General features: G+C 51.1%; 1 protein-coding gene across 5 annotated transcripts in view; it reads left to right on the top strand.

Moving 5' to 3' along the window:
• ct (homeobox protein, cut) overlaps positions 1 to 24,341 on the top strand; it is a 581,376-nt gene extending 557,035 nt beyond the window's left edge. For all 5 annotated transcript variants that reach the window (XM_077654369.1, XM_077654368.1, XM_077654372.1 and 2 more), the window contains 12 exons: positions 7,237 to 7,395; positions 8,279 to 8,353; positions 8,543 to 8,649; positions 9,514 to 9,683; positions 10,370 to 10,945; positions 11,278 to 11,591; positions 12,037 to 12,496; positions 13,243 to 13,547; positions 14,349 to 14,616; positions 15,245 to 15,684; positions 16,765 to 16,945; positions 17,279 to 24,341. In XM_077654369.1, coding sequence (XP_077510495.1) covers positions 7,237 to 7,395; positions 8,279 to 8,353; positions 8,543 to 8,649; positions 9,514 to 9,683; positions 10,370 to 10,945; positions 11,278 to 11,591; positions 12,037 to 12,496; positions 13,243 to 13,547; positions 14,349 to 14,616; positions 15,245 to 15,684; positions 16,765 to 16,945; positions 17,279 to 18,504 — 4,281 coding nt within the window. In that variant the 3' untranslated portion in view covers positions 18,505 to 24,341. The remainder of the gene's footprint in view (positions 1 to 7,236; positions 7,396 to 8,278; positions 8,354 to 8,542; positions 8,650 to 9,513; positions 9,684 to 10,369; positions 10,946 to 11,277; positions 11,592 to 12,036; positions 12,497 to 13,242; positions 13,548 to 14,348; positions 14,617 to 15,244; positions 15,685 to 16,764; positions 16,946 to 17,278) is intronic.
• Positions 24,342 to 26,341: the final 2,000 nt, after the last annotated feature.

Raw genomic sequence — 26,341 nt, 5'->3', positions numbered from 1 at the left:
TGCCGCTTTTTCACTTCCTTGCTTGGACAAACAAACGAAATGTTCCATTACTTTCGACGCCAGGTTTGAAACGTTTATTATATATATCTATACACCTTACGCGCGCTTTTGGAAGCGCGTGGGTACCTCCCGTCCCGCATATTTCGTTTTTAACTTTTCACATTTCGGTGTGTGGCAGCCAGTGAAATGCAATCATTTCCGCACGGAGCCATCTCGGCCGCACTATCGGATTCGAAACCATTCTCGCTGCTTATTCCATCTTGCAGCCATAAGGCGTAACACGAGTGCTTCTGTTTGGCAGTTCGTAACTAATGGTATTCTTCGGCCTTTTTCTCCTTTATTCGCCTATACGGGCTAATCCGCGCAATGACATCCCGTACCTGCCTGCAGCAGGCGATACCGCGCGAACAAAGCAGCAGGTTCGCTCGCACACCAACCTCGCTCTCAGAGAGAAACAACAACAACAACAACAACGACGACAACAACAACAACAACAACAACAACAACAACAACAACAACAACAACAACAACAACAACAACAACAACAACAACAACATCAACAACAACAACAACAACAGCAGCAACAACAACAACAACAACAACAACAACATCAACAACAACATCAACAACAACATCAACAACAACATCAACAACAACATCAACAACAACAACTCCACAACGTGTGGACACCTAGATAAGCCGCTCCTCCGCGAGTACAACTAAAACGTGTCGTTCGGGACTCATTCTGCGAGCTGCGTCCTCATCTCGCTTTGCTCGCACGTTGGCTGTTTTTAGCGCCGTCGCTTTCCCACCCCTCCCGACGGGGAGGGGGGGGGGGGTGATGTGGCGGGGGGGGGGGGGGGTGATGTGCGCAGCATGCGAAGCTGCATGTTCCGAAGGAGCGCAAGAGAAGAGGACTGTGGCAGTGTGTTTATTTTGTAATGCGCTTGACGCTGCGACCACTGCTTGAGAACCGCGGAGCCGCACGCAGTCTTCGCTTCTCTCGTCGAACGCCGTTTGGCGCGCTTTGTTCTCGCTCGAGTATTGTTTCACAAATTACTCCGTTTGCTTTCTGCTGGGGAGGAGCTCGAGAGGGGTTGGGTTCAGCCGGCACGCTATAATATCGTTCAGACTTCGTCACCCATGGCTGCCTTCCGACGGGCTTTGCTGCCTCTGAAGCCTGATATATATATATATATATATATATATATATATATATATATATATATATATATATATATATATATATATATATATATATATATATATATATATATATATATATATATATATATATATAGCCCGACTGTTAGTGGCACGCTCGCGGGTTTGACTCCGTCACCCTCTTCTTTTCTGTATACTGCTACTGCGCCGTTTCTTCCACAGTTATTGCCATCAGTATTGTTACTAATCCTTTTTGTTCGCTGCGGCTCGACTCTGAGATGACGGGGCGTACAGCACTGCCGAGCCCCCCTTCCTCCTTCATATTCTTTCTCAGCCGTCTCCCTGCGTAAGGCGTGTGCTGGCACTATTCTTTCTTTTTACGTCCGCGACTCGATGCTTGCCATTGTGTGCACCAGGCAGAGTTGAGGATGCAGGGGGGGGGGGGGGGGGGTGCGTGCGACGCGCGATGTTTTTTTCTTTCTTTTCGGAACGTCGGCATCAACACGTCCCGTTAATCGTCCTCCTGCTGCTAGACAAAACGCAACAGCAATAAACAAAAACACCCCACCGCCCCCCGCCCGGACCCGACTTTCTCCGCAGCCGTGTGTCTCTTGAGGATTTGATACGCGAAAGAAGAAACGAAGGTACGGAAAGAGGGACCGTGCTAATAAGGACTGAAGCCCAGCCAGCCGCGCTGTAAACGCCAGTGGGGTCAAAGGCTCCAGAACGCACGGACCCCAACACTCTTGCACCCCTTGTTTGAACCCCAATATAATGAAAGTAAACGCTACACCAAGGCGGGCGCACCGAAGCCATGCACGTGGCGCTTGAAACGCCTTTACTCATCGACTCTGCTCGGCTTGTACGATGCTCTCTCTCTCTCTCCCTCTCGCTCGTCAAAGATGACTCGAAGTTCCGTTATCGCGCCGTGTCCCTGAAAACGCGCTTCAGTCGCCAATCGGTCGCTTTTGTTGTGCGCTTTGATTTGTTCTCACTTTCTTGTGCGGCTTCGCGAGCGCTTCTTATCGACTCCGACCCTCGGTGTTTCACACCGTTCCGATCACGTCTTCTTCCTGACACGGCTTGTTCCGCGCTTTCGCCCGGCGCGCGTGTGTGCTGCTCGCGTTGTTTATTGTTTGTTTCCTGTCGTCCGCATTTCCTTGCCAGTTTTAAAGAAGAAGGAAAAAAATGTTTCGTTTGCTTCAGATTTTTCATTTTTCTTTCAAGTTAAGGAGACCGAGGCAGGGCACTCTTTTTCCGCCTCACTGCGCCCTCCCTCCCTCCGCTCATCGCTGCAGCTTGCGCTGTTCGTGGCGTCCCCTGGAACGCTGCAGCGGTGATGCGTCGGCGCACGGGTCGACGACACCTGTCGGATAACCTGCCACCGGGCCTTTGTCACGACCCAGTGACCCGCGTGCTACCGCCTTCCTCTTCGCATTTAATTTTTTGTTTCATTTTCATGTGTGTGTGTGTGTGCGCGCGCGCGCGCGTCCCGTTTCCTGCTTTGACGCGGAAAATACGAACAACCGCATTTTACGAGCGAGCGAATAGAAAACTGAATATCTTGCTGCTCACTTGTGTTCGCAACTCATCGCTTTGGAACTTGCTCGTAATGTTTTTAAGCAAAACTGCGCAGTGAGCATCAGCCTTTTGTTTCAAAGCTTTGAGGTGCGCCCGTTTTAATTAGTACTCCTTTGGGCATTCACCAACGCGTTGCAGTGTCTGCATAAGTATTGGGCGTTCCTTTATATAACCAATTTATATTGCCGCTGGTATGGCACACCCAACTTAATGACTTTCGTTTTTCTGACTTATTAGGGCCCGTGGACTGTTTTCGAACCCTAGCTAATGTCGCCTGTCCTGTAATCAACGTCACCACCTTAGGTTTTGTTTGTGTTTGTGTTCAACCGTGTAGATATATATGAACGAGTCACTGATGGTTAAAATCTGCTTATATATAGATATGTTTAAGTGTACACTGCTTCTCGCTAGGCAACACCAATAAGTTAACGTTTCGAGCTACAGTGTACCCTGCCCTATTTCCTAAATAGGACACAACGTGGCCACCATATCTTCGGCTTGCGCTTCGTGCTCTCTTGCGCCACTTTAGACGTCCCCCCCCCCCCCCCCCCCCCCCCACACACACACACACAAATCTTGACTATTCTTCGCGATTTCGCGACGGTTTCAGTTCCCTGGCAATAAGGCGAGATTGGAAAGTTTGCTCTGCGGAGACGGCGACCGCCGCCGGAATGGGGCAAAAAGTCTTGTACGTCTCTCTCCCCCTCGGCACTGCTCCAATCAGCGCGAGTGACGCCGGAAGGACGCCGTCGATCCTTCCTCCGAGTCCCGAACTTTTCTGCCTGGTAATAACAGCGTGAACGGCAAACGAGAATCAGACACGCGCCGAGAAGGCGCAGGGACACGGGAAAGAAAGGCGCGTAGTTTTATTTTTCTTTTGCGCTGCGAGAGAGCCGTGGCACTAAACGTCGAGGACAAATACTTTAGCGCACGAAAGTAAGAGCGAATATACGCGCTGGGGCTGGGTTAGGCGTTTGCGAAAAGCGAAAGTAAACATGTATCGCGCTTTAGTCGTAATTGTCGATTCGGACAGCGGGGCTGGTCCGCGCCGAGATGGACGCGATTAATCTCGGAGAAAGCCGCGTCGTCTCGAGAGTCCGGCGTGCGCATCGGGCCCGAGTTTTGGCCCAGCCTATATACGAACGCCGTCTCTTCTGCGTCGCTTGGTTTTTCCCTCGGGCTCCTCTCATCTTCGAAATGGGATTTAATTTGGAAGTCGTTGTTGGCTACTGTCGATGTTCTCGCCGGTGTTTTCTGTGTGAGGAGGCTTGTGTGGGGCCGGCCTCTGTCGTCCTTTAGAACCCCGTGTTTCTGTTCTTTTCTCGGCCTCTTCAAAATATGGAGCGGCGTTAATTGTATACTTTTGCGTGTACGGGCCCCGGTTCCCAAATAGCGAATGCTCATATCTAGCCCTGCTGGCATTTTAAGTACGCTCGGACAGGTATCAAGATATCGAACGGAACATACTTGTATCGAACCCAGTATCGAACCGTCTTCGACAGGGTATCGACTGAGTACCGAGCATCTTTTTTTTTCTCCCCTATTGAACGCGTTGCTGAGCCCCTCTCTCTCGCAGTTCATGTCAAGTGTGAGCCACGGCGGATGCAACTTAAGGTGCTGCAACTGAAGTCCCACGCATGTATGTTTAGTTGCAGCATCGTTACCTTTTTAGGCTGAAAAGAACTGCTCGCTCGCCAAGAACGCAGAGATGCGCGGTTTGTTTACCGCTAGTTTAATGGCGAAAAAAAGTGGCGTTGTGTTCAAGCGCGGGCGTGTCCTTACAGACACCTTCGAATACAGACACCTTCGCAATCAACAATTCAGTCAGACGAGCAGTTGCGGAGTGGTGTCATCGTCAGCGTCCCGTTCATCCTGTACCGCTGCGATGGTTTCGACAACTCCGGCTCGGCACATGCAGTATTGATGCCAGACACAAAGGGTATATACAAGGACGCGCGTTTGCTCAAGAATGCGCGCGGTTCTAATCCCCCCCTTCACACCCGTGCGTGTGGGTGTTGTGCATCAGAGAAGGAAATCTTTGGCTAGCTAAATAGTATATAGCTAGCTGCGTAACAAATTCCGCGGAGAGCCATTTTGACGGGTCTGTCGCTTCCGAGCGGCGAGGCGCGCATTCATCGGGTATTTTTGTGCGAACGCGGGCGGTCGCGTATTGTGTACCGTTATAGACGGCCCACTAATAATGCACACCGCCCGGGCGCGCTGCTTTAAAACCTCCCGCGACGCTTCGAACTCGCAAGCCCCGCGCGCGCCCGCGGTGGCACATACGCAATCCCGAACTCAAAAAAAAAAAAGAAACGAACTCGGGAATGCGGAGAAGCCCCACCGGAATCGGGAACGCTCGTCTTCGCGGAGCCCAAATGACTCGGACTCGACAAACAACGGGCGGTCGTCGTGGCAGCTAGGTGGGGGGGAGGCATGTTTTAACTCGCGTGGTTTGCGCGCGGTCGGCAGCACGAGCAGTGAATTTTGCGAAGCGCCGGGTGCGCAAAGCGGTTCTTGAATTTTTCATTCGGTTCTCGCGTCCGCTCGAATTACGCGCGAGCTGTCAAATGGCCCCTCCCGCGCGTTGGCGCGTGGACCGCGGGGCACTCGAAAGCGCGCGCAGCAGCAGATGAGGTGGCGCTGGCTGGAATTAAGACGGACGGAGGAGTGTACACAAGCGCCAGGGTTAAAACTTTGTCGCGCACGCGCGCGCTCAGCAACGCCTGTTGCATCTGCAGCGCCGAACCTTTTGATTGCTCTCGCGCCGCGGGAAAAGCCCCGGCTGCTATTTTGCGCGGTCCTGTTTCGGAGAAACGAAAGGAAGCCGCGCGCGAAGATGCGAAAAAGCGCGCCAACTCAAAAGCGCGCGCTTTTTCGCGGTGAGCGGCGCGGAACTTCGTTTCGCGCGTGGTCGTGGCTTATCGGGGCTTCCGCTCCGTGTTGCAGCCGCTCTTCCCCGCCGCCTGCCTTAGAACCTTTCTTTCTCCATCGCCTCGGTTCTTGTACAGCGTTCGCAATATGGCGCCAAAATTTTCGCCTCCGTGCAGCCGTTAAAAGTTTCGCGCTCGCTGCGTGCGAACCAGGTTCCCTAATAAGGGCTGGTTGCGAAAACTTCGCCGAGTTTTAAGCGTTGTACCTGAGCGCTGTTCTTCACTTTCGCGAAACAAGTTACCGAAAGCAAGGCGGGAAGCTGGCAGCCTTATGAGGGCTTGAATGACAATGCGAAACGCAGTGTATACCCGAACTGGCGAAGATGGCGCCATTAGACATGCCCTAATTTGCGCGCATTAAAGGAGTCTCGCAAAGAACACGTCGCCTTGGCCTGGGACGCCGCCATTTGGTCGCACAAACCGGCCATTCGTGTCACGAGCTTCGCCTAATTGCCGGATTACGAAACAGGCGCGGCGAACATGCTCACTTTAGCACTCTGACATTGCCGTGGGGCTTTCTAGTTTAAACGCCAACTGAGAAGAATTAAGTAGCCGCCCTTTCCATAAGTGGCTTCCGTCTTCTTTCTTGCGTGTTTAATTACAAGCAAGCAGTCAGGCTGCGTGTAAACGCGTGGGAGACTCTTTGAACCCGATTTTTATCGGCCCGTTTTAGCCTACCGTTACCGTACACCGCGTACACTGTCGTTAACAACGCTGTCAAGCGCGTGCATCACGCTCATTCGGTGTTCGGACGTTCTAGCTTAATCGCCTCGGCATTACTCTTTCCGTTATCAAGTCTTTAAAGGAGTTCGCATGCGCTTGATGTTCATGCCTAGCTAGCGCTCTAAACGGTGGCGACACCGTTACCCTGTTCCGTCACAGTATAGAGTGCGAGTATCGTTACCGTGTATACCCTGTGCGTTGTCTTGTGCCGTTATAGTGCATTTGACGTCCTTGGAATAAGGCATTTAGTCAAAGTGCGCCTGACGTGACATGTTATGCTTGAACAAACTTCATCATCTTATGGTTCTGGCTGTTGATGCATACGCTGCGCTGAGTGACCTGCACAGTGAACGCGTACTTTTTGGGGCTGCGGAGAAATCCTTGATCTGCCGTCGCCATCTGTCGGCGCATTCTGTGCTCGCCTCGTGACCGTACCTGTCATTTTTCTTCTTTCAGTGCGAGAGCACTTCTTAACACGGCTCCAACCAATAATCTTGTGCGAAGCTTGGCCTTGAGGGGGACCTTACTTAACACGGTTCCTGCCAAGAATCTTGTGCGAAGCTCGACCTCGAGGGTGACATTGGCCAACCTGTAGAAGTAAATATTGCCGCGACTGGGATTCGAACCCGCGGCGGCGCGAACAGATCAGCTTCGCTGGCCACTGCACGAGAGCTCTATGGTCTATAGAGAGCTCTGTGGATCATGGTCACGTGTTAAACTAAGCACCAGCTAAACACAAAGCAAATGAGCCGGCCAGGCTAAGCACATTCTTTCGCGCGTCTCCTCGGTTTAACCCCGTTAAAAAACCTACCACTTTTTTTTTTTGTATACGCAGCGTGCCGTGGCGGCCGAGCAGGATTCGGTGCTGTTGCGAGACCAGCTGTCTGACATGGACTCCTCGTCGCCTCCTCCTCCTTCGTCGGCGCGGGACGCCGCGTCGCCCGTACCTTCCCGGGCGACCCTGGAGCTGCAGCTCGCCTCTAAGGACAAAGAGGTGAGTCCCTTCTTATTACCTTCTTATTCTCTTCTTATTCTCTTCTTATTCCCTCCTTATTCCCTTCTTCCTTCCCTCGATCCCCCATCTCTTTTAAGAGAGCCATATGCCTTTTAAAGGCTGCTGCATCTAAGCATTTCTTTTTGTTTTTGTCCTCATAATTCCGTGCACCGGCTTTTGACAGTCGTTAATTAAATTGAATGATAATTAGAGAACTGAATTAATGTTCAGTCCAATCAATTAAATTTAATCGAGTCGAGTCAACCAGTCAAATTAAGCAAAACCGATCAATTCTGTTGAACAGAGCCCAGTTGTCTGAATTGATTTCAGTCTTAATGAGTCTAATTAAGTTCAGCAACACATCTGTTATTGTGCATCGTATAGACCTTTTCACATTTGCCTTTTTGAGCGCAGCCATATTACCACCGGGCTGTGTCAGCAGCGTTCTGATTGGCGCACTTCATACAGTCATCTACTGCGCATGCGAAGCACAGTCCAACACGCACGCGCGCTCGATCAAGTTGTCAACAGTGACACAGTATCAGTTCTGTCGAACAGAGCCCAATTGTCTGAATTGATTTTAGTCTTATTAAAAATTAGATCTAATTAAGTTCAACAACACATATGCTATTGCGCATGTCACGTCGTTAAAGTCGCACCAGTCGTAGATTTCCTCCAACACAGCAGACATTTTTTTTGGGGGGGGGGGGGGGGGGGGGGAATAACTTTATTGTTTTTTTTACGCCCGCCATCTCTGCGGCAGATACCGCTCAAGTTCATTTTCTTCCCTCTCTCAAATGTTCCCCTCTCACTATTATTGATTATCTCCGTCAACTTTTATTCACACTTATTTCTGCGTTTTTTTTCTGCTTATTATATGCAGATATCTCAACTAGTCGAAGATATTAGGAAGCTGCAGTCGGCAGTGGATTCTCTAAAAGAGACAAGTGCCTCACAGGTGAGCCCACCTATTGTTGTCGCGCCTCTTCGGAGCACCGCAACTAATTAACCGCAATTGCGACATTTCACCAATACGCAGTGAAACCTTGGCTCCTGTATACTGTGGATTGCCACCGAGGTTCGGACTCAGTGTGGCAGAATTGTGACTTACGGTGCGTTTCTAATTTTATTATTATTTTTTACGCAGATTGCTCAACTCGAAGAAATGCTCGCAGAAAAGTCGAGGATCATCCAGGAACTCGAAGACCGGTTGGACAGGCAAAAAGATTACGAGGATATTAAGAACGAACTTAGGTGAGTCTCAAGCTTTACTGGGCTGCATATTGAAGAACAGTTTCGGCGCAGTTTATTAGCGGACACTCTGCGAGACACGTTGCAAAAATCGAACGCGCATTGCGTTGCGCCTGATGTAATTAATTAACTAGTTAGTTGATTCGTTGATTCGAAGCATAAAAAGGCACACTGCAGTTGAGAAAACAGGCTCATTACGGAGATAGTACGCTAACTTTCATGAATAAGTGTAGAAAGCTGTAGAACATGAATGGCAGCCGGGCAGTACTGAGCGGTTAAACGGTGTGTTGATTAGTTGATATGAAGCATAACAAGGCTCGCGCTGCTGCCGAAAAAACAGGGTTATTGCGAATGCGGAGATATTACTCTGACTTTCATGAATGAACTGTAGAAATTTTTAATTTAATTGTTTTTTTTTGGAGGGAAAGGAAATGGCGCAGTATCTGTCTCATATATCGTTGGACACCTGAACCGCGCCGTAAGGGAAGGGATAAAGGAGGGAGTGAAAGAAGAAAGGAAGAAAGAGGTGCCGTAGTGGAGGGCTCCGGAATAATTTCGACCACCTGGGGATCTTTAACTGTAGAAAGCTGTGGAACATAAACGGCATCAGGGCAGCACTATATGGTTAAACGGTGTCTTTGATTATGCACTGTAAACATTTTGCACCTATATGGGAATAAAAAGAGAATGAGCTGTCCTCTAGCGTATCACCTTTTATGAAAGGGTTTGCGCTGGAGGACAGCTTAGTCCCCTTTCTACTCCTTTCTGTTTAGAGTAGCGACAGTGCGCGGACTCGTAGCTCCACCGAGGAGCGTGAAGTGAAATATGCAAGGGGCCTCATCGGTTGGATGGCCTCCTCTGACGCAGGAACCTGAAGATGCTGGAAGACAGCGACAACCCCAGCGACGACCAGGACGAGAAGCCCACGCTAGTGTCGCCCAACAACAACAACAACAACTGCGTCGACCTCGTGCTGTACGGAAAGAACAGGACGCGACTTTCGCCGCCTCTCGCGAGGGCCCCTTCGGACGACGCCGGTGAGTTCCCGCCTGAGTGGGTGACTTGCCGGACGAGTAGCCTAGGAATCGTTGACGTGAGAAGCTGCTTGTGTAGCTCAAACTTATTGCATAGTCGGTTCATGCTGACCGAGAGCAAAGAGCGCATTGGACATTGTAGGAAAACAAAGCAGTGTCTAGTGATGCGGTCGGATTTTTCGCTTGTCTCACCTTGACATCGACGTAAAAACAACGGCTCAGCCGACTCTTTATGCACTGGGAGCAGACACAACTCTCTATTTGCTCTGAGGGCTGTCATAATTCGATTTTAATGGAGAATGTAATAACACCGTACGTATTAAAGTGCGCATTAAGATTGTCATACAAAGTAAATACATTTGTGCATTCGTGTGCGTGCGGTCTGATAGGTCGCTTCGCTGTGCTTCGAATGATTGATTGACGGAAAGTGCACTGGATCGATCGATCAATCAGTCCATGGAGACGTCGATCACACGATCGATCACTTCCGTCTCCCCGGCTGATTGATCGCGTGTATCGACCTTCACATCGAGCGATCGATTGATTCATTGACCGATCGATTCCCCGCTCCTCCCGGCCAGCTTCCTTCACTCGCATTCAAACGGTCGAACCAATCAATCAGTCGTTTGCCGGGCCATCGATCTGGCGGAGTTTGAACGGTGGCGGGGCGTCCCACGCTTCTTTCGCAGGCTCCCCGCGCAGTCGGCTGCAGAACGTCGAGGCGTTCGGCTCGCTGCTGGGCGAAGAGATCGTCTCGTCCTTCTCGCGGATGCTCAAGAGCGAGCCGCCGCCTCCGCCGCCGTCGATGGCGATCGTGACGAGTCCGCCGGCGACGCCCAAGTCGGTGGACGCCGACGCCATGTCCACGGGCACCGACACCTCGACGGGCAGCGGCGGCGGCCGCGGCGCGCCGGACGACGGCGCCGCTGCCACGCCGCCCACGCCGGACCCGGTGAGCGGCGCGTCGCTGGAGCGCCTCCAGGACTGCCTGCGCCACAACATGGAGCGCCACGCGTGCGAGGCTCTCAACACGCAGAACGTGGCTCGCGCGGTGCGCGAGCTGCTGAGCGCGCACAACGTGGGCCAGCGGCTGTTCGCGCGCTTCGTGCTCGGCCTGTCGCAGGGCACGGTGAGCGAGCTGCTCTCCAAGCCCAAGCCCTGGGACAAGCTCACCGAGAAGGGCCGCGACTCGTACCGCAAGATGCACGCGTGGGCCTCGGACGACTTCTGCGTCTTCATGCTCAAGTCGCTGGTGCCCAAGAAGGGTGCGTGCACACCTGCTCATGACAGCATGGGGCAAAAGTGATGTTAGCCATGTTAGAGCTTCAGTCATTCAGGATTTACCATGTGCCATGGCTTCACGAGTTCGTGCTGAGCCCTTTTAACCTAGCGAGCGGGACCATGTCAGACGTCACTTGCCTTTGAAGTTACGGTACGCATGCAGACATTGTGGCGGTAAACTGAGACGTGCTGGATGTATTGCCTTCTCGTTGGTGTGCGTGGGTCAGCTAACTAATGCTTTTCGCAGGATAGCCTGCGCTCGCTTTTAGCCCTTGTCGGATACGGTGCAATGAATAGCGTGTGTCCGTGCGCGCAGGCAAGGAGTCTGGCGGCTCGAGCGCCTCCAGTCGCCAGGAGGACGCGGCGGCCGAGGAGCGCATCGCGCAGATCCTGAACGAGGCCCAGCAGGCTATGGCGCTTCCGCTGAGCAAGGAGCGAAGTCCGGCGCCGACCGCGGCGGGCGCGCAGAACGGCTCGGCCGAGGACTCGCACGCCGACAGCGACCAGGACACCGACGGCGGAGGCAACAACAACAACGGGAGCAGCAGCAACAACAACCAGCCGACATCGGCGTCACAGAAGGACTCCAAGCGGTCCAGCAGAAAGTACGAGAACGACGACATTCCCCAGGTGCGTCGCGTAATATTGCCTCTGCATTGTCCCCAGAGGACCTCGGATAGTAATTACCCGAGTGTCACTCCCGAGAAGGACTTGTGCCGTCTACTTGGTGGTCGCAGCTGGCACAGGACAGGGTTAATTGGAGGGACACGGGAGAGGTCTTTGCCGTGCAGTGAACGCAGCTAGGTGGGCTGCCGCTGCTGCTGGAAGAGGTGTCCAGTCCTGCACCTTGTAGTCATATAACTACAAGGAGTGACAGTAAGGCAGCGAGACAAAACCGAACAGAAAGTGAATGATAGGATGACAGGGTGTAGTTTTTATCCTCGTTAGAGGCTAAATGGCTGCAGTGCAGCGAAATTACCGCTTCGGCCAAGTTTGGCCCCATCTATTCGGGAACCCCGTGCCATGTGGTCCCGTGGCTGACCTCCCTCGTGTCACGGTTGGTTCGGTCGCGCAGGAAATGGTGGCGCGCATCTACCAGGAGGAGCTGGCCAAGCTGATGGGCCAGCGCGTGGAGGAGAGCTTCCGCCAGCAGCAGTACGACCGCACGCACGAGGAGATCCGCCAGGCACTGTCCATCTACCACCACGAGCTGTCGCGGCTCTCGCAGCTGGCACTCACGCCGGGACACGAGTTTGCGCGCTTCGGGGCGGCAGCGCTGCCGGGAGCCTTGCTCAACGGGGCCTTCCCGGGACTCTCGCTGGGGCCCGAGCTGAGGGGCCCCGGGGCCGCGGCGGCCGCGGCCGCTGCTGCCGCGGCGAGGGCCGCCGCCGCGGACTCGGCCGAGGCGATGCGAGCGGCGCACGAGCAGCCCCAGCCGCCGGTGTCCCAGCACCAGCCCCAGAGGCGAGGGTCCTCGCTCGCCGCGCAGCTGGCGCCGAGGGACTGGCACAAGCAGCGCGGCGGCAACAAATACAGTGAGCACTGCTACGGCCTGGCCGGCGCACACGCGCAAGGTGCGCGCCTTAACGCACACCTGTTCGCCTCTGCGCTTACCCCGCGGCGCGGCGCTCCTTTATAATGACCTTTCCGCCGGGTACACGCAAAAGGAAAAACACCTGCTGTTCGGGCTCTCGCGAAAGGACGCGGAAAACGCACACTGCCGTGATTGCGCCAGATGCTCGCACAGAACAGTCCAGCAAACAATATGGCGATGCCCAGGAAGTGCTTTTTGGAATGCTGTATACATAGCCAACACACATTGTTTAGTAAAACGTTTACGTATCTTAGGCAAGCCTTATTACTAAAAACCAGTTTCCTGCTAGAGAGAAATGTTCTGTGCCGTGAGTGGTACCAGAATATGGGCAGAGTGCAGCCGATCATCTCACGAGCATTTTTTTATTGTTTGGATTTGCCATTTAGCATAAACAGCACCTCCCTAAAAGCTTTCAACTCTGCTAGAAATTCTTTTATTTATTTACCACATCGTTGAAAGTCATAACAGGCATGTTCTCCGTGAGTGGTGCTGTGAACACCATCTCTCATGAATCTCTATTGGCCAGTGCATGCTGCTGTCACTTCCTGGTGAATTCACTCCTGTTACCGCTGCAGTCTGAAGTGCAGTCTTGCGGTGATCTCCTGCATTGTCCACTACTTTCGGGCCTTGGCAGACTCCTTCTAATCAGCATGCCGGTTTCTTCCTTCTCCTCGCTTTTAATCACAGGCAGCGCATTCTCGCTGGTGCGACCGGGCGTCAAGTTCCCGGGCCCGGGCTCCACCCCGAGCCCTCCGGGTGGTGCGGGCGTTCTGGGCCTTTCGGAGACGCCGCCTGGTGGTGCCGCAGCTGAGGACCTCGGATCTTCGCCGTTGCAACGCATGCAGTCCATCACCAACTCGCTGCTCACGCAGAGCGCGGCTCCCTCCATGCCGCCGACCAACCAGCGCCAGAACAAAGCTGTCCTTCCGCCCATCACCCAGCAGCAGTTCGACCAGTACAACAACCTCAACACCGAGGAGATCGTCAAGAAGGTCAGTGGAGAACTACGTGTTCACTATACTACAGTAGAATTTTACTCGCATGAATGCATGATGCAGGAAGCTTGCGGAAGCCCCGTCCACAGGCCCTCCTTTATTGGTAGTTCTCTAATGTCTACAGGTAATAATATGAACAGCATCTTGACCAGAACAAAAGAAAGACAATATTTCTTGAAGAACTTGAGCTTTGCCAGTTTTTGTGATTGTGGCGAAAGGCGGCAGGCACCCTGACCTTTAACTGGTAGTCACTGTGACCAGCGATCGCTGGTGTTTGCTATTAGAGAAGCGCCTCATGCGGAAAACCCCATGGCATCATATTCTCTGACAAACTGAAATCCTTGCTTCATCACACTGCCCTTAAAGAAATGGAAGCAATGCCTTTGTGGCTTAACGCGCTCATCTTGACTGCTGCTGATAGCACAGCTAGCACTGGGGATGATGTTTTGCCCTCCGCAATTTCTCAACTTATATGTAGGAGTGCTGGCACCTCTTGAAAATAATGTGTTGTTTTTTATACGGCTTAACATTGCCTAGCAGCCATGAACATGTTCCCCGGAGCTTACTGCAGTACTAGCCTAAACTGGCGCTTCTCAGTAGCGACACAAAACTTTGTGTAGCATAGAAAGACGCGCCACAACCATCTACACAAGCCTCTCTGTGTGAGTCATATCGGACCGAGTAGCCATTCGGTATGACGTCCTGTCGTACCGGATAAAGTCTCCGCTGCACTTGTGAGGGCCTGCTAAAGTTGCTCTTGGTCTGACCGACGTCCATCGGCCACTGCCCGCTGTGCAGGTGAAGGAGCAGCTGAGCCAGTACTCAATCAGCCAGCGGCTGTTCGGTGAGAACGTGCTGGGCCTGTCCCAGGGCTCGGTGTCCGACCTTCTGGCGCGGCCCAAGCCGTGGCACATGCTGACGCAGAAGGGCCGCGAGCCCTTCATCCGCATGAAGATCTTCCTCGAGGACGAGAACGCCGTGCACAAGCTGGTCGCCTCGCAATACAAGATCGCCCCCGAGAAGCTGATGCGCACCTCAGGGTTTACCGCCGCCTCCAGCCCGCTCGGTGAGCGCCCCCGTCTACCTTCTCCGCTGATGCATGTGGTCCGACGCACGACAGAAAAAAGCCGGACAGGGTGTATAACGTATCTTGTCATCACAGTTACAAATAAATGTGTATTAAAAAGCCCTAATCCTCACAATCTTGCATGTTATGCTTGTTGGACGTGCGAGGTTTGAATCGTGGCAATCATGCTTCCAGCGCTTAAAGTGTATGGGCATCAGAGCTATCCTTGCAGAGCCGATCACCACTCCTTGTTTTGACCTTTTGTGCGAAGTTTACGAAATGCCTGCTTGAAGCACGTCAACCATGCTAAATCTGCCCAAATATAAGGATCTCTAAATGTTGCCAGTGATCTCTGATTTATGCCAAAAGTATTTTTATGAACTCTCTTGGTCTCCGAATGCCAAAAGGTAGTCCCAGTTTGCAGTATGCAGTTTAATGCGCCAAATTTTGCGTAGCCCCTATATCGGGATAAGCACACTACATTACCATTGAGGTGGTTGAAAAAAAAACATTACAATTGAATGCCTTTTTTGTTATTGTTGTGTGCCAGACTTGTGTATTGTTGTTGTGGGCCAGAGTTTAACTCTGTCTTATCGTCTCATCTCTCTTCCGTACGGTGTCCGCGCAGCCGGTTCGAGCAAGCTTCCGGCGTCGAGCGCGGCGGCAGCCCGGGCAGCGGCTCGTGACCTCCAGTCGCACCGCAACAGCCACTGCGACAGCTCCGCCTCGTCACCGCTGCTGGGCAAGGGGCCGTTCGGCGCTTCGCCCGAGCTGCAGGTGGCTCTAATGCAGCAGCAACAGCACCACCATCAACAGCAGCAGCAACAACAACAGCAGCAACAGCAACAGCACCAGCAGGACTCGCGCGTGGCCTTGTATGCGCCGCCCTCGAGCCCCACGGCTGCCGCGCGGAAGAGCCACGCCCACCACCCGAGCAGCGGCGGCCGCTCGCTCGCATACGTGCAGCCGTCGGTGTATGAGATGGCGGCGCTCACCACCGACCTTGACACGCAGACCATCACGGCCAAGATCAAGGAAACGCTTATGGCGCACAACATTGGGCAGAAGGTAAGCTCATGGAACCGCCCTCACTTTCCTACTCTTCCGCTATTGTGCATCCTTTCCTTTACATTTTTATCTTACGCTAGCACCTGTGATGAGCCATCCAAACAGATGAGACTTTGGGTCTCAAGGTTTTCTGAAAAAAAAAAGGGGGGGGGGGGGGGGGGGCTGCTGCAGAAAATGAATTCCCGTGCAGAACATCTGATGTTTCAAGGGAATAAAAGGGCAGATGTCGCAATAATATGACACGTATTGTACGTCATCTCGTGGAACAGTTACACCGCAAACATTTTATAGTTCCAGCAATCATGCTTAATTGTTGCCACTGTATGATGGCATTTGTCATATGGTCTATTCAAATTTTGCAACACTGTTCCTTTACAGGATGCCCCGAATTGATGAAAAATGTTTGTCAGTGTCCAGCCCAGCGGCTGTGGGGGATATTTCTCAATTTAAGCAGATTTCATATTGGGGAGAGTTTACTTTTTCTCTCTGGAATGCACACAGCGTGAGATCTCCCGCCCGCTCTAAAAACGCCAGTGTGTGATCTTCGTGAAAGCTGGCTTCACTGCAGGCTGTATCATTGTGCGGAGAAGGCTACTCGACGGGGAACAAGGATGAGCGAAGTCGTTGAGGAAAGCTGTTAGCTTTACCTCGGTGGGGAAACAGGCCAATCAGCAGAAAAGAAAAAAATATGAACGAGTTAGGCGGGGGCAGTAGGAGGAAAGACAGTGAGCGAAGAAAAAAAGGTAAGCACAGCGCGCAGGAATTAAAAGTGAGCACCGCCATTTTGCGGGAACCCAACACGTGGAAACAACAGTAAAAAAAGTGCTACTATTACTACTAGAGTGTGTCGAAGAAGCAGTTGACTTTTGCATAGTAGCTTAATGTCACTGATGCACTGCGGCGGCAACTGCTGTTTGGGGAAAAGTGCAAGAAAGACGCTCAAATTCCGCAACGAAAAATCTGAAGCTGCCTGAGACAGCTTCTCGTTCAGTGGAAGCAGAAAGAAACTGCAAATTTTTTTCGTGGACAATTTCTTTGTCCTTTAATCTTTTCTCTCTAAACATTGTCTCTATTTTCCAGATCTTTGGCGAGGCCGTGCTGGGGCTGTCTCAGGGCTCTGTGAGTGAACTGCTGTCCAAGCCCAAGCCATGGCACATGCTGAGCATCAAGGGCAGGGAGCCTTTCATCCGCATGCAGCTCTGGCTCAACGACCCGCACAACGTCGAGAAGTTGCAGGTCATCAAGAACGAGCGCAGGGAAGGTGAGCACATCCACCATCCTTGACTTTTCCAGGTTCAGATGCCACTTGTCAAATTTTGTGTCCCTAAGAATTCCAAGGACCTAAATTCAAACGCACAATGTAACGATGTTTATGTATTGTGTAGATATATACTTTAGACAAACTTGTGTCCATTTACTGCCGCTATAATCCTGAACAATGCAGTAATAGCCAACCAGTGATGCATACTGCCTAGCCTGTGCCTAAACCTTAAGCTGCTTTTATGTCCTCACACGTAATGTTTGTGGCGTAGACCCAATTTAGATAGGTGCCACCGCGTTGTAGGTGTTGCTAACCACTCCGTCTCGCCCTCAGCGAACAAGCGGCGCCGGACGCACGTGGACCTGGAGGCGGCGCCCAGGCCTATGGAGGCACAGCCACCGTCGCTGCCGACCATGAGTGGTCCCGGGAGCTTCCCGTTCGCGGCGCCGCCGTCGCCGTTCCCAGCGGCCAAGAAGCCGCGCGTGCTCTTCTCGGACGAACAGAAGGAGGCGCTGCGGCTCGCCTTCTCCATGGATCCGTACCCGAGCACGGCGACCATCGAGTTCTTGGCGGCCGAGCTGGGCCTCTCAGTGCGCACCATCACAAACTGGTTCCACAACCACCGCATGCGGCTCAAACAGCACGTCGTCTCCCCCGGGCCAGACGAGAACCAGCCACGCAGCGAGCCGCCCCCGTCGCTACTGGGTCCTCCGCAGAGCTCGCGGGAAGGCACAGGCTCCTTCGACCCAGCACTCTTCCGAGGACTCCTCGTCCAGAGGCTCGCCGAGATGCAGGGAACCGACAAGAGCGGACCGGCCACTTTCGGCAGCACCAACAGCGGAGCCAGCAACAGCGCCCTCAACCTCAACGCCTACAACAGCTACTCCCCATCCTCCCAGCAGGGTAACGACGAAGGCACACTCGACCTGAGCATGTCGAGCCAGGCGTCGTCGGTTCGTAAGGCGTGGGGTCGCGGTGGCACGCCGACGGAAGACTTGGACGACTCGAACCTGTCGCAGGAAGAACCGCCGGCCGGAAGCGACCGCGACTCGCTCAAGGAAGAGAACCTCGTGACGGCGCTTGCCACGCCGCGAAGCGGTGCGCTCGGTGGTGCCGCGTTAGGTCAACACAACAGCTACAGCAGCCGGCGGCGGAAACCGGCGGCGCCCAAGTGGGTGGACCCGGGCCTGTCGCCAGACTCAGACGACGCTGAGGACGATGAGGCGAGCGGGAACGCAGACGACGATTGCGGCACACCGGGAGGCGATGCAGAGAGCGCCATCATCAATGGGGTCTGCGTGCGCCAGACCGCCACCGCTGGAGACTTCAGTTTGCGGCTCCGCGAGACGGTTCGGGTGGACCCCGTGGCAGCCTCCGACGAAGCCCGCAAGAGTGCCGAGAGGGACGACCTGGAGGACGATGACGAAGAAGAGGAAACGGCACTCGAGCTCTGCACGACCGCAAAGAAGTCAAGTGCTAGTAGCGGCGATGGCATCCGAAAGCTGGAGCAGAGGCTCGACAACCGAAGCGAGGAACGCGGCGAGGACTGGGAGTTCTAAAATGGAACGCTTAGCTGCGTTCAGCTGTCCCAACCCAGTCCTGGCCCGTTTGAAGCCTCCGCTATTGCGCCGCTTCGGAAACATGCCAGCTCTGTGACTCGTGACCGGCTTCGGGAACTGGCGACTTATACACAGCCCGTCCCTGCCAGAAGTGTTAATTATAACGGTTTGTCGCCTGAGGTGTGAGGTCGCCGATGAAATGGCACCCACCTGGCTGTTTCCGGATGCGAGTGGCCAATCGATCAGGGTCCACTTCATTTCATTTCTTCTGAAGAACACATCGCCTGGAACAAGTTTTGTGACAATTGAACTGTGGCTGGAAGCCGTGGCTGGTGTAGCTGCTCGAAGCGGCCTATGCGAGGACGCTAACCGCGCCCAGTGGAAAAGTATGCGACCCACGGGGGGACTTCGTGGGACTCTTCCTTTTCGCGCACACTGTTTTCGCCCACCCGGAGCCACCACATCTTCTTTGAGCCCGGTGCAATGTGGCCTTAGCTCTCACACTCTCCGCTTCTAGTGTTCGTCGTGTTGTTGCCCTTTCAAGCATTGACGTATTCGACGACAAGACTTTTATCGCGCATGCGAGCAGAACTCCAAATGACCAGAACGCTGAAGCGAGGCTGTCTCTGTGTGTCTGCGTGCAGACCTGTGGTCTGGAGATGTTCTTTGTTTTTACGTTTGTGCGTTTTTAAGACGTTGTGATGTTTCTTTTTTTTTCCTTCTTACGGTTTACGGTGACCTTCATTGTTGCCGCGCCAGCCTTACAAAGTGCGTTGGCGAGGGTTTCAAGCTGTAACAAGTTAATCTTTGTGGCACAAGCCCAGGGTTTTCTGTGAGCTGAGAGGCATTTCGTACATACTGCGGCACACAAATGGAAAGTACCCGCTGCTAGCTCGCCAGTTTTATTTTTTTCTCTGCCGTCAATGAATGTCATCAAGTTTCGTCTTTTGAGAGCACTTGTTGAATAACTTGGCTGACCAAAGGTCTCATGCAACCCACCAATTGTAACAATTACAGTCTTACCTCTGTAGTCTCGCACAAAACATTCACGCTACATGCCATGACTATCTTTACACTGAAAAACCTGTATTATTTGGTGCTTTTTGTATAGATGCTGGTATTGAAAGTAGTGCTATCTGCTGGCATTTGCTAGCCAAGAATTTCAATTGTTAAAAGCTTGGTGCCTGCGAATGGACTGATGCTGTCTAATGCATGAAATATTTAAGCAGAAGTTATGCAAGAAAAATTAACCGGCTGGTTTCATGGAGTTATTCACCTGTGCAGAAGTTAAAATACCCAGTACTCTACAATATGGCTAAATTCAGTATTTGTTAGTAGCGCTACTTGTCGGATATCATTGGGTGTTCAGAACTGCAGAACCCGCACTAGGCAAAACTTAACATGTGCAGAACAACAACTGTCGCCTTTTTTGGTGGGAAAACACACAAGTCCGTGAACAATATGCCCAAACAGCCATGAAGAGTCAGCGAGAGAAGACATACATGAAGCCAAAGATGTGAACAAGAGCTTTAGTAGCGGGCACTATTGTCGCATGTCCTTTCCAATCACAAGAACTGGAGACTTCCCTTCTGTGCAGAGAACATTCGTTTCATGTAATACAGAACTGGCGTGTCTTGTTTTGTAGTTAGTGGTATTTATATGCACACATATACAGATATATTTCTTTTTTGGACTCAGTCACGCCTTTGTTACCACCTAGTCCCCCTATAATCTGTACTCTGTTCGCTGTCAACACGTGCTAGTCCCGACCTTCACCCAACAAGCAACCATGAATGCCTTTTGGCAAAGAATGCCTCATCCCTGCATTACCAGATAAAAGAACTGGAGCTCTATTGATTGTGCATCTATGCTCACTGCCGCCGAATATGTTGCAGCCAACTTTGCCTTGTTTCTTTTGTACCAGGCTCTATCATCTAAATCACACTTGGAGCAGAAATTGAAGTAATTATCCCTCTGGCATGATAATGTAAAAATTCTGCATTGGTATGGAGCAGTTAAGCAAGAGAAAAATGCATCTGCATCCTGCCATATCTCTGTGCTATTCGCATCTCTGCTTTCCTAACTTGAAATAGTCTTTCTGATCATGTCCTACAGCATATAAGTCGTCTAAATATATTAAAAGAGCAGCATATCGTATTCGGTAAACAACTGAAGTTAACCGTTGGCCTACCAAATAATCACAGATACTTAGTTGAAATGTAATAAGCTGAGCACTTCACGCATGTAAGTTTTTGTTGACAACTGTTATGGACGCAGGCACCAGCACCAGCAGCGATGTAATTGTACAGTTACCATTGATTTCAAGCCTTTTTGTGATGACAGTTTTTTTCTTTCCACATGTGATAAAATCTTTCTACGTGTAACATAATACGAAGCGTTTGATACCAGCATTGCTCGGGCAAACAAGCCCTGGTGAGATAGAGAATAGAACCCCGGTGACACTGTAGATACAGTAGGCTTGGCGGGTGTCTGCAGTGATTTCAGGACCTGCCGCTCGCGTCAGCCTGCATTACTGGCATCTTCAAACACTTGCAAATACAACCCTTGACAGACCGCTTTGTTCCGCTGTCTCACATAAGTGTACAACTCACTGAGATAGGACTGTTGGCATCTTTTAGTCCCTTGGGGTGCTCAAATGTTTTTTTTTTCTTGATAACATAACGAACAATGTACGAACCCTCGCATGTCGGAGTTCAAGGTTTCCTTCCTTCTTCCCCATTCTAAAAATTGATAAAAATTGGAATATATTGAAATAGTCATCACAGTACAGTGCACATCATTCTTTCTGGGCCAGGAAATATATTCAAGAAAAGGGGCAGCAGAACCCCAAAACAAGAAATTGCTGTTACGCCTTTGTATTAGGGAAAAAATAACATTTCAGTGCAGACATCCACCTACCTTCGTTGTTTAACTTTTCTTCCCTTCTACAAATCAAGCTCGGATGCTTTTCTCTGCTCGCTCACTGCAGCAGGTTGTCAGCCCTTTCAAAGGGGAGCGCTCATTTGCTCAGCCTCATTTTGTGCTCGATAAGTGCCAAGCGGGTGTAGAAAAGGACACACGTTCGAACCCTGAACCTATGCCGGACAGCCGCTGATGAAAAGAAAAGATACCTTGGAGGAATTCGATGGTATAGTGGCGCCTCTTCAGGCTCGCAGTACTTAGTAGTCACTGCATTGTCTCCTTCTTCTTTTCACTCTGGCAGACCCATCAGTTACGCCAGTCTATTCAGCTTTCCTCTGATGCCACAATGGTGCGAAAGAAGTGAATACATTTGGGGCTGATATTGTTCTCTCTGTCTATCTCTCACTCTCAAAGTGTGCATTCAATGCACATTTGAGATGCACGCAAGCTTGAGAGCGCATGCGCGGACAGGTCACTGTTGGCTGTCGACCTCGTCCGGCGCTTGTTGCAACGGGCTTCTTTTTTGAGCACACCAACATTTCCCACCCCTCTTTGAAGCTTTGGGAGTCTGACTCCACGTGTCTGTATATATGCGTGTTGAAACACCCAACCGTGTGCTTGAGCATGTGTACATGTGATGATGTGACCGTTGTGCTCTCTTTTGAATGTTTCGTCTTGAACAGTGCTGCGACTTTGCTTCTGTTTTTGTTTTCCCTTGTTCTTTTTGCACGTGCAAGGATCGACAAATGTTACATATATATTATATAAATATATACATAATTATATATATAAATATATACGAGCGAAGAGATGCATGTGTACATATTATACATAAGTATGCCTGCGAGCAAGCAGTGTATCATAACCAAGCTGGAAGCTTGAAGCAGCTGCGTATGCACCGAAACTCGTGCTGGGTGTGTTGGCCTGCGTATCACTCGACCGACGGCGAACCGTCTAAATGTTTTTCGATGGGGAAGCGCAGATGAAGGGCACCGCCAAACGCCGTAGTTGCAATGTAGAATTCCCGTTACCCCTGAATTCTTTTTTTTTGTTTTTTAATATTCTCGGATTCTGAATCCGCTTATTCTGGTGCTGAAAAAAAAAATAGGGTGTTGATCTGTGAGCACTTTTTAAAAAGGGGTTGGAGGAAAGAAAGCAATGTTGTTTCCTGACACCTGTTTGTCATCTTCATCAGCATTTTTTTTTTACCCCTCACCCCTCTGAGATGGAGCTTTGTATATAAACGTCCCCAGTCCCTTACATGAGTATATTATAAATACATACATACACATATAGCACATACATGTAGTGTAGATGTGAGGATTTTTCTTGGAAACAAGTTTTAAACGTTCTCTTCCTCCTCCACCGATTCCCCGTTTTTGCTACGCCTCTTGCGCGCGTCACTCAAGTTTTCGAGTAAGCCTCAAAATGAGAGAGATAGCGAAAAAAAATATGACGCAAACTAACCGGTGTGGACAGCCACGTGCATAGCCAGTGGACACGTTTCTCTCATTACCATCAACACACACATTCACGCACGCAGCGTTATTGCCCCCCTTTTTTTATTCAGACAGGAAGGAGAGCTCATGCGAGCTCATGCTTCGAGACAGGCCGAGTAGATGCAATCGCGGTTTCCCTTCAGCGTCGTTTTTGGAAGTTCACGCTGTTCATTTCCTTGTTGCAATCACTTTTCCAAGTTGGGACGTATGAGAAACGTTGCGAGTTATTGCGGAGAGAATACCCTCGGCGTACTTTAATCGGATCCCGCTTGCAGTTCACAAACAGCCTGATGCAGCGTGCAACAGTCGATACTTCTTTATTTGAATCACCGTCAGAGGGCGCCTACAACGCCAACTTTCTCTCTGAGTTTGGGTATTGCTTCAGAACATTTTACCGCTATTGCCGTCTAATCGAGAAAGCTTTTGTCTTGAGTAGAAACTTCTTTTTTTCCTATTCATCATTTTAGAAGAAAGGAATCGGGTGCTGAACAGTTCCGCTTTGTTCTGTTGTTACGCAAAGCCAGAAGCGCAGTAGTCGGAGAATCGTAGTCTGGACTTGTTAAACCTGGTGATTCTCCTGAAATGCTGAAGAAAATGTGACTGTTGATTCTTTTGGTGCGCTTTTTTTTGTCCCCATTTCATTCGTGTGGAATATGTGATACATCAACTGCCACTTTGCGTGTACATTATACATATAAATATATATAAATATAAATATATATATAAATCTACATGCATACATAATATCTCATTGCTTGTTGCCTTCCATGAGTGTGAACACAGTCATGCGATTCCATCGACCGTGTGAATGAATGAGCCGACTGTCGACGGAAAAGCGGCCACCAATCGCCGCCAGTCCAGCCTCGCGCGGCTTCGGGCTTCCGGCGTTCGCAGGCCGCGTTGCCGCCGTGTGTATGTATACTGCAGCGAAAACCAAATCACCCTCGCCCGTTCATTCGTTTCTGTGCTGTCTTCCTTTTTGGTGTTTTTTTCCCTGACCCCGTGTTTAATTTTTTTTTCTCTTGTGCGTGTGTGCGCGTGCTTGTATGTATTTTTAAGGGTCGCCGCCGAGACGCGCTTGTGGCGCATGGCTGCGTCCAAACCAAGATGGCGGCGACGCACGGTTTATGCCTTTCCCTGTGATGCCACCCGCGTTCATCGTGGCGTGCTTTCTCACTGTCTCACACACGCCACACAAGACATCACACCAATTCTCTTGCCACCCCTTCCCCCCATTTTCCACTACAATTTCGTGCAATGTAATTTATGAGATCATTTTCCCGCGCTTTTTTTTGTGTGTGTGTACGTTCATTCATCGCTCGCTCATTCGCGTTGTTCCAAGAACCAAAGGACTCCTTGTATGCCGTTTTGGCGCCATCTCGTACTACCTGCGTGTATGTTGTTCTCTCTCTCTCTCTCTCTCTCTCTCTTCTGCTTTGCCGCGAAGGGCGAGCCATTTGTTTGTCGCTGCGATGTTTTACTCTTGCCTTCCCTGGCTGACGCGTCGTGTGGACAGCGGCAGCTTGGCGGTCGTTCTTCCTTTTTTTTTCTTTTTGATGTGCGTGCGTTGGTGTTTTTCATCGTCAGTGGCTGATCCTTGCTTCCTTCCCTCTGCAGCTCTTCCCTCCCTCTCTCCCTGAACCTCAGCCCGCGTGCACACACCGCCCCCCCCCCCTTTTTTTTTTGTGTGTCTCGAAAAGCAGCTACGGATGATGCGAAAGCTGTGTAAGTTTGATATTAAGAATTCATATTACTATTTTTATTCTACTTTCAAATAATAATAAAGTTGATCTTTGCCCGTGTCTCTCAGCACCCGAGTGTCTCTGTGTGCAGTTTGCCTCTGTCCTCCCGAGTCGCCTCTTCCCCGCGGAAGAGACACGAAGGATGCGCATTACTGTGACGAGGAAAGCCTGACAGTTCGACGCAGAGATGATTTTCTAGGTGTTGAAGATCACCATCTTAATGAACCATACCGAGTATACTGCAAGCCGAAAACCTCTTAATATTGTCGGATACAAGTCAATAACGAAGATGCAGATCTTCCTCAAATGAGGCCTTCCAGCCCATGGCGTCGACCCATGGTGATGACGTCACAGTTAATCCATGGTTAATCCTCTGTCACGCTAACTCGATCCCCTGTAATGGCTAATGAATGAATTAACCGTGACAAAATGACCATCGGTCGACTCCATTGGCTGGAGAGCCCCCTTCGAGGGGAATTTGCTTCTTCGTTCTTGCGTTGTATCCGACTAGAGTGCTTTCGGATACGCCGTTCCTGTGCCAGCCGCGGCTATCCTGTTTGCAGGAATATCTGCCTTCCTCGGTCACGTTTTCGTTTCATTTGTATCCAGAAACAACCGGTTATCTTCTCTCAGTCACATATCATCTGCCTAAGGTGTCATTACGGCGGAGAAATCGCAGGCATTGCAACACAAGGCAGTACAAGACACCCCGCCAGGACTGGCCAACAACCTCAACTTTCAGGGACTGTATCCGCCTTTATTTTCAGCTAAAAAAGCAGCGGCTTCGATGCCTCGAGTTTTGAACAGGGAGGAGAGAATGGTTGACGCAGCAGCTACTACCTTAAGCATTTTTGTTCATATGTATACATGCCCCTCTGGGCAAGGCGTGAAAAGCTAGTGACGCCCAAACGGTTGCCTAGTCGCTGCTGCGAAGTTCGATCCAGACAGGGCTTATCAGCTAGTCTGCAGAGCAGCAAGGTCCGGACTTCCCGATAGCAAGGCGCGTTCACCGACTTGGACAAGAGGGACAAATAAATTTACGACGAAAGGTACTTGGCTCTACGGGATGTGGCACGACACGTGTTGCTGCCGCATTCTTTGTACACTTCATCTGAGATAGCGCTGCGTGCGCTTAACGCACGAGGACGCTGTAGGAACGTACAGCCTTTGCCAAAAGTAATCGGGCTGCATGGTTTGCTTCTCATTTGTAGAGCCCTTACAGCTTCTCTAACGATCAAGAAGTTCTCGAAAGGTGAGGACAAGGGTTCTCCATACCATACATAGATGTAAAGCTTGGTGGCCGGCATAATAGCTTCAACAGACGACTGAGAAACAAACCGCGCAGTCTGGTTACTTCTGGCAAAGACTGTACGTACCTGTAGATACGTTGTGACGCTACGCAGGCATGAAAACGATCTCGCGTATGTGCATTACGTGAGTGGGACAAAGCAATTTTGGCAAGCTTAGCCACCTCGCGGGCAAAAGATCTCGCAGCTTCTCACCGTTGTCGTCCGAAAGCGTCTGTACAACGTCCTGAATTATTTTCAAGGGTATATTGCGCTGCCTTGCTATACCTATGAGCATACTACGTGCACAGTGAAGGTTGAGCCGTTCAGGCTCTAGCCCAAAGAACTTCAACAGGTAACATGCTCAAAACTGGTGTTGTGAGGCGCC

Source organism: Amblyomma americanum, chromosome 2 (assembly GCF_052857255.1).
Source record: "Amblyomma americanum isolate KBUSLIRL-KWMA chromosome 2, ASM5285725v1, whole genome shotgun sequence".
In the NCBI taxonomy this organism is placed as follows: Eukaryota; Metazoa; Arthropoda; class Arachnida; order Ixodida; family Ixodidae; genus Amblyomma; species Amblyomma americanum.
The sequence above is the reverse complement of the archived record's forward strand: the minus strand, read 5'-3'. Positions and strand labels throughout refer to the sequence as shown.